Source organism: Cannabis sativa, chromosome 9 (genome assembly GCF_029168945.1).
Source record: "Cannabis sativa cultivar Pink pepper isolate KNU-18-1 chromosome 9, ASM2916894v1, whole genome shotgun sequence".
Classification (NCBI taxonomy): Eukaryota; Viridiplantae; Streptophyta; class Magnoliopsida; order Rosales; family Cannabaceae; genus Cannabis; species Cannabis sativa.
This window is the reverse complement of record NC_083609.1, coordinates 47,633,445-47,642,017: the sequence shown is the minus strand read 5'-3', so window position 1 is coordinate 47,642,017 and position 8,573 is coordinate 47,633,445. Positions and strand designations below refer to the sequence as shown.

The following is an 8,573-nucleotide window of genomic DNA, read 5'->3' as shown; positions in this document are numbered from 1 at the left end:
AGGGCATTCCATAAATTTAATTTTAGTGGAATAAGAGTATTCCATGGATGAAAGCATCCAAATTTTTAGTGGAATGAGGGCATCCCATGGATGAGGGCATCCATTTTCATTTATGGAATGAGGGCATTCCATAAATGAATAGAGAAACAACCAAAAAAAAAAAAAATTAGAACGAGAGAGGAGCAAAATAAACATCAAAAGAAAAAGAAATAGGAATGAGATCATTCCCTGAACACTTACCCAAGCTTTTTGATTGTTGGTAGAAAAGTATCGTAGTTTTTTTTCTGTGTTTTTTTTCTCTCATTCTCAGATTTTTTTTCAAAGTATCGATCCTTTTTTTTTTCAAAGTGTCGATCCTTTTTCTGTTCTCAACTTCTCCTATTTTCTCTAACGTAATGGATAAGTAAAAATAGGAGAGTGGGGAGTTGAGATCCTATTTTCTCTCTATTTGACTGATATTTATTTTTTTTTATTATTATTATTATTTTAAAAACCAATAATGAAATAATAATAAATTTATTTATTTCTCTTTTTTTTTTTTTTCGTTCAACAATATATTCTTTACAAAATTCAAATGTAAGAAAAAAAACTAATAAAGATTATAATGAATTGATAATAAAAATAATAACTGAATAGTTATTGATGATATATTAATGTGTTTCATTTATTGTTTATTATTGAATTTTTATTAATGTTATCGGTAAAAAACTAAAAATTATTTTAAATTAGCCGCTCGCGAAGCGCGGCATGTTTCCTAGTTTGTAAATAAATTCAATAGTATCTGAAACATCATATGAGTTGCTTTTAAAAAAAAAAAAGTAACCTCGAGGTATCTTAAACAATAAAATAACATAATATAGCCTAAAAATATAAAAAATAAATAAGAAAGTTAATAAAAAAGTTACTTTTAATATTAGTCATCCTTTTTTGGAGACAGAAAAATATACATTTCTCAAATATTAAATTGGTTATTTTATTATTTATATATATATATAATTGGTTACTATTGCAATAGATTTATAAAATAATTTGTAAATAAATCCAATAGTATCTGAAACATCATATGAATTGCTTTTAAAAAAAAAAGTGGCATCGAGGTATCTTAAACAATAAAATAACATAATATAGCCTAAAACTATAAAAAATAAACAAAAAAGTTATTTTTAATATTAGTCGTCTTTTTTTGGAGACAGAAAAATATATGTTTCTCAAATATTAAATTGATTATTTTATTATTTATATATGTATAAAATTCTGAAATAAATTTTTTTAATGAAAAAGTAACCAATTGATATCTTATTCACATCAAAAGCAACTAAATGGTTGCTTATTTTTAAAACTCCCAAAAAGTAAAAAATTTTTGAAACAATTTTTTTCCAATTTTTTTATATTCGGTAATTATTTTGAATTTCGGTATGTATGCTGACGTAACACATCGGTATTTGTGCAAATAATTTTCTTAAATGTATTTTTATAAATAAAATTAATTTTAGGTATAATATTAAAAAAACCCCTATTATATACCAATGCATCCACTAATACCGATATATAAAAACTAATACATACCCATCCTTCTTTACTTTACTTTTACTCACATATCACATTTTATTTTTTTTCCTTCTTTCTTTGTTGTCTAGCCATTAATTATAGGGATATTGACGGCTAGACCACTTGAACTTTACAGTTTGTAACACTTAACCACAAAAACCGAATTTTTGGCGGCTAAACTACCTAAATCCTGGTTCTATTTTACTCTGCACACCTCCGTTCAAAAATCACAGTTAAGTGCCACAGTAAACTGTCCACGTGTACACACTTGTACACGTGGCAAATTTTTAGTGATTTAGGGTTTTAATGGTGGCTCAGCCTCATCTAATTTATATAGATAGTCAACTTGAGGCAAACAAGAAAGCTATGAACATACATCTATTCTTTAATCAAGATTTGGGTTCTGGAATAAAGAGAAAGAGAAAGAAAAAAAAAATGAGATTTTTTTTTTTTAATTTTTATAAATTGTTTTTTTTTTTTAATTTTTAAATTATTTTTAGTATATTTAAAATTAAAATTACGTGGACCACTAAAAATTTGCCACGTGTACAAGTGTGTACACGTGGACAGTTTACGTGTACAAGTGGGTATAAGAAGAGGAGAAGAATGGAAATGAATAATAATTGCAGGAATGAGATTTCTGGGATTCAAAAATGGTAACAATGGTAACAACCCCAACCCCCACCACCATTTCCTCCGACCCCGACACCCATCACCACAACTCCTTTTCTTCCTAAACCCATCGATCGGCCATGGGCGGAGGCAATGGGCAGAAGGCTAAGATGGCCCGTGAAAAGAATTTAGAGAAGCAGAAGGCTGCCAAAGGTATTTTCTTTTCTTCATTCTTCTCCTCTTCTTATACCCATTCTTGAATTCTTCTCCATTCCCTTTTGGCTCTTTCACATTCTCAGCAAATTTTACTTTCTTTTTCTTATTTCTTTCCCTCTTTTCCTTATCATTACCTGCTCTCAATAATAATCAAATAAGTAATTAAAAATAAAAAGAAGAAAGAAGAGGAAAAATTAAGAGATACCCATTTACCTGAGCTTAAACAAGAAGGTGGGATTTTTTGAGACGATTGTTCGGAATCATGATTCCTGGAAAGTTGAAACTTTTGCTTTGAGAAAGTTAGAAAAAGAAGTGTGCTTGAAACAACCATGGCAGTTGCTAGAACCAAACTTTGAGAACCCAACATGTGCAATTATTCCCGCATAATTGTTACCATTTTTCTTGTGTTTGGATAACCAAAATAGAAGTTGGTGGGGGTTGGGGTTGTTACGGCAGAGGAGGAGGCCGGCCATGGCTAGAAGAAGAAGAAGGGTTAGGGCAGGGGATCGAGAAGAAAGAGAAAGAGAAAGAAAAAATATATATATTTTTTAATTTTTATAAATTGCTTTTTTTTTTTTTAATTTTTAAATTATTTTTAGTATATTTAAAATTAAAATGACATGGACCACTAAAAATTTGTCACGTGTACAAGTGTGTACATGTAGACAGTCCACCTTGGCACTTAACTGTGATTTTTGGACGGAGGTGTGCAGAGCAAAACGGAACCAGAGGTTTAGGTAGTTTAGCTGCTAAAAATTCGATTTTGTGGTTAAGTGTTACAAACCGTAAAGTTTAGGTGGTTTAGCCGCCAATATCCCTTAATTATATTAGTTTTTAGTTTTTTTATTCTATTTTTGTCAGCCCCACTTTTGACTTTCTCTCTTATTTTAGTTCTTATTTTTATTTTTCTTTCTTTTGTTTATTTGTGTCAGGAACTTAAGTTTTTTCTTTTTTTTAATCTTTACCATACTTTTGAAAAAAATTGTAGCTGCATCATAATAATTTGAAATTAAGAATAGTATCGTTATAATTTACTTTTTAATGTGATCCATTTTAATGTGTGGGAAACATATGATTTTTAACCATTATCAGATAAGATATTTGAGATAAAAAACAACACTATAGTTTATATTATATTTTGTTAACAAAAGAAATATATTAAAATTTAGTAGATGTTATTAAAAAAAACAACACTAAGATACTAGTTGGTTTTGTTTTAATAAACTTTATTTTGATATAATATTAATTTATATATATTATTATTATTATCTATTTCGATTAGTTAATTTTTCATTTTCTAAGTTATAATTTTCTATTTTCAATTTTTTTTAGGATGTCAATCAAGATACATTTATGTTACTTTATTTTCTAGTTATATAATATTGTTGATCAAAATACATGTACGTAACTTTATAATTTCTATTTTATAGTAATTTTTACGTTACCTTTAAATATACAGAGCTACAATAAATTACAAAAAATTACCAAATATCTCATTAGCAAAATATGTATAAATTTTTGTAATGCATATTGATAGATTTTCATGATATTTAAGATATCATTTAATTTCTTTATAATTTTTTTTTCCAAAAAAAAAAAAAACTTATTGAAATAAACCTATAAAATGAGCTTATATAAAATACATGCCATATGGTTGCTCAAAAAAAAAAAAAAATACATGCCATATGGTAAATTTTAGATATGAAATAATAAATATTTTTAGTAACCTATAAAAATAATTGACATAATAAATTTTATTGGTTACTTCTTTTTTAGTTAATAAAATATAAAATAGACAATAAAATAACTTTTGATTCCGAACATTTATTCGATAATAGTGAAAAAATCTCTCTTTCTATATATCAAAATGATTATCTCAAAATATAGATGATACTAGTACTAGTCTTGAGCTCAAACGAGTAACGGTATAGTTAAAATTATTTTTTAATTGCTTCCTTATAAGTTATTTTAGAATACAATTTAATTATTTTTATTTATTGAATAACAAATAATTTTTAGTAAACCATGAAATGTGGTTGGTATATTTAATTTTTTTAGTAAAGTTTGTTTTTATTTTTTATTTTTAATGTAACTCATAGATACTATTTGGTTTTCTCACAAGTTATTTTATGAACTATTAAACTTTTTATATAAAATAAGATTATTTAAAATATATATTGTAAAATCTGATGATAGATAAGAAAAGACTTTTCAATAACTTATAAGGTTTTTTATTTTTTTGAAAAGCAAACTTATAAAGTTGATTGATATATTAAATTTTATTTAAGTTTAAAAATTAATTACTTGTTTAACTAAATATAATTAGAAAATAATCACACAAATCATCGCATTAATTTAAATTATACCAATACGTCCACTAATACCAATATACAAAAACTAATACATACTCATCCTTCTTTACTTTACATTTACTCACATATCACATTTTATTTTTTATTTTTTTTTCTTTCTTTCTTTGTTATCTAGCCATTAATTATATTAGTTTTTAGTTTTTTATTCTATTAAAAAAATTATAATACACAGCTATTAGGTTTATTTTTGTCAGCCCCACTTTTGACTTTCTCTCTTTTTTTAGTTTTTATTTTTATTTTTCTTTCTTTTGTTTATTTCTGTCAGAAACTTAAGTTTTTTTTTTTTAATCTTTACCATACTTTTGAAAAAAAATTGTAGCTGCATCATAATTATTTGGAATTAAGAATCGTATCATTATAATTTACTTTTTAATGTGATCCATTTTAATGTGTGGGAAACATATAATTTTTAATCGTTATCTGATAAGATATTTGAAATGAAAAGCAACACTATAGTTTATATTATGTTTTGTTAACAAAAGAAATATATTAAAATTTAGTAGATGTTATTAAAAAAAAATAACACTAAGATACTAGTTGGTTTTGTTTTAATAAAGTTCATTTTGAGATAATATTAATTTATATATATTATTATTATTATCTATTTCGATTAGTTAACTTTTCAATTTCTAAGCTATAATTTTATTTTTCAATTTATTTTAGGATGTCGATCAAGATACATTTATGTTACTTTACTTTCTAGTTATATAATATTGTTGATCAAGATACATGTACGTAACTTTTTAATTTTTATTTTATAGTAATTTTTACGTTACCTTCAAATATACATAGCTACAATAAATTATAAAAAATTACCAAATATCTCATTAGCAAAATATGTATAAATTTTTGTAATACATATATATTTATATATATATACTAAGTGCATGTTACGTGCCGAGCCATGTAAATGTTAGTTTTATTTAAGGTTTGATTTTTTTTTTGGTTAGATTATGATAAATAAAGTGTTTTATAAGAGTAAATTGTGTGTCAGTAAAATATAATTATTTCTATAAACTTATGTATATTTTTTATTAATATTGAAATTTACGTCAATCTCAATATATACATAGCTATCCTTAATGTGAATAAATAATATAAGATAAATCATAACAACATATGACTTTAACATTTATTATTCGTTTCTGAAAAATTCAAAGGAACAATATATGTGATTTGCAAAATTTAAAAAAAAATATTATGTAACGAAAAATTAAGAAAAATGTCATCTTAAAATAGAGGAAAAGAATTATTAAAAATAATTCTAAAGGATATTATTTTACTAACATAGTATGAGTGGAAGTGTGTTTTACTTGTCTTAATATACAATACCACACACAACAACAAATAAAAACAAAATACTTAATTATTATTTATAACATACCACACACAACAACAAATAAAAAAAGAACTATGAAATTAAGCTGCAATTGTAACGTCCCCGCTTCAAGTCTCCATTGAGTCCTTACACCTACGGAATAAATGACTCTTATACACGAGTACGCCACTTTGGCTGCTTCCTAGAATGATGACTGACCCTACAGACCAACACGAGTGTTTCCAGTGTGCTTTGTCCTCACTCACACGCTTCCTGGGAAAACTTCCCAAGAGGTCACCCATCCTGAAATTGCCCTAGGTCAAGCACGCTTAACTGTGGAGTTCTTTCGTGATGGGCTACCGAAAAACAAGATGCACCTTGTTGATATAGGTAGTACCAATCAATCCATTTAAGCTCTCTTCAACTGTGTAGCCCCATACCTACACAGTCTCAGAATCATCCCACTTGACCTTCCCCAGGCGATGTGGGATTGTACAGCTTACCCGACATTTCCCCTTACGGATCACGGGACTACTGACTGTCACAGCAATGAAGTACATAATCTAAGGCAGCACAATAAATGGTCTTCGAAGTACTTTTCTCTTGGGTAAATGAGTTTTTTCTGAAATGATAAGTGGTCTGTAAATATTATTACTTCTGTCAATGTATATGCTGCATAAAGTGGAAAGTCAGTAAAAATAAAATCATTTCTAATTTGAGACATGATATGCAACTCCTTCTAATAGTAGGTAATTAGTTCAAAAGCAAAATTATGTATATACTAGTGATGCAGATTAAGACTATACATCCACCATGTTGCTTACAGGAATATACTACTCAAGAATCCCCTGTAATAAAAAAGAAAGAAAAGAAAAAAGAGTTGGATCGACAACGCTAGACTAATTAGTCTAAGCATATCTAATATTTAATATCACATCAGAACAAAATTCTTACCGAATTCCAGACTCTTTCTTCTTTTGATCTCTGCATTTGTTAAATTTCCAACAAGATAACATACTTCTCCTTCACAGAATGTAACGCCCTGTCCAACAGGGACGCCAAGTGTGTGCAATTTAATAAAATTCTTATATAGATACTATATAATTATACCAAAATTGTGGTTAATTAAATTTTGATAATTGAAAATTTGACATATAGACTATATGATAAAAGATAAGTGGTATTAACCATGGGGTCCCCCTGTTTTCAAAACATTCACAAATTGGTTTAATAGTGTTTTTACTGTATGAAATTATTTTACTAGGATCTAGATTTACTAACAAGTATGTTGATTAACAACCTAATATGAATTCTAAAACAATGAAAATAAACACATATAAAGTTTAGAGAACCTTAAAGTGGGTGCAGCGGAATAATATGACTCCTTCCATTCAGATCTCTAGCCCTTGATTCCTTTCTGTAGCAGAGCATCACCAAGATCTGAACCTGGATCTTCTTGTCTCCTTCTTTGATGCAGAATTTCCATAGTCTTACATACTATGATTGAGGTACCACTTGATGTGTGTGGGCACTACTCTCTCACAAGGATTTCGAAATTTCTCTCTCTTTTCTCTCTTGAATTCGTGTGATCTTAAGCATACAAGAGAAGAGAACAAGGGCTGCTATATATAGGGAAAAGGGAGAGCACAACTTTCCAAATAAGCAGTTTCCTCTTTTACTGTGTAATTGATTAACTGCCTTATTTAGTGTGATCCACCACTTTCCTATTATTGCTAGGCTTTGATTAGCAATTACATGGCAATTAAAATTGAAAATAATAATTGGGAAACATGCAAAGAGGTGGCCGGCCATGGAGTGTTATGGGCCTCACTTGGATTTTGCAGTTTCCTCAATTTTATTTCTATTTCTCCAAAAATGCCACTTTTCCAATTCTAACCATTTAAATGCCAAAACTAATTATTTAATAACTAAAATAGATTATTAAATAATATTGTCATTTAAAATAATTATTAATTAGACAGGCAAAGTCTCTGAATTAACAATTAAACCTAGAAATCCTTTTATTCACGATTTCATCCTTACTTAGTGAGAATTCATAAAGTAGACATAGTCTAACTTCTAGAATTATAATTGATTAATTAAAATCAATTAACTGAGTCTTACAAGCAGTATGGTCTCAACTAGTATGGGGACCATGGGTCTATATAACCGAGCTTCCAATAAGTCGAACCGAATTTACCAAGTAAATTCCCTAACTTATTAATTCCTCATTGAATCCACACTTAGAACTTGGAATTGCACTCTCAGTCATATAGAACGCTCTATATGTTCCATGATATAGACACGTCATTAGTTATCCATTGTTATAACCCTAATGTGATCAATGATCCTCTATATAGATGATTTACATTGAAAAGGCACTACTGTTACCACTACACCTTCAATGTATTTTATCCTTAAAACACTTAACCCTGTATAAATGATATTTCAGCTAAGTGAAATGAGATCTCCACCATTTATTTTCCTTTGGTTAAGCTCGAAGAAAA

At 27.5% G+C, this 8,573-nt stretch overlaps 1 protein-coding gene across 1 annotated transcript; it reads right to left on the bottom strand.

Annotated features, from left to right (window-relative positions):
- Positions 1-2,134: 2,134 nt before the first annotated feature.
- Positions 2,135-2,930, bottom strand: LOC115722097 (uncharacterized). Its single transcript, XM_030651220.2, has 2 exons — positions 2,590-2,930; positions 2,135-2,510 (listed from the first exon to the last, which is right to left on the bottom strand). The coding sequence occupies exons 1-2, from the start codon at positions 2,741-2,743 to the stop codon at positions 2,326-2,328; spliced, it is 339 nt and encodes a 112-aa protein (XP_030507080.2). The 5' UTR covers positions 2,744-2,930; the 3' UTR covers positions 2,135-2,325.
- Positions 2,931-8,573: the final 5,643 nt, after the last annotated feature.

What these genes read in the sequence shown, in the direction of transcription:
- LOC115722097 (XM_030651220.2), bottom strand. Translation starts at nt 2,743, where the DNA reads ATGTTGGGTTCTCAAAGTTTGGTTCTAGCAACTGCCATGGTTGTTTCA. An exon ending in ACCTTCTTGTTTAAGCTCAG is followed by an intron (nt 2,511 to 2,589) that starts GTAAATGGGTAT and finishes TATTGAGAGCAG; the next exon opens with GTAATGATAAGGAAAAGAGG.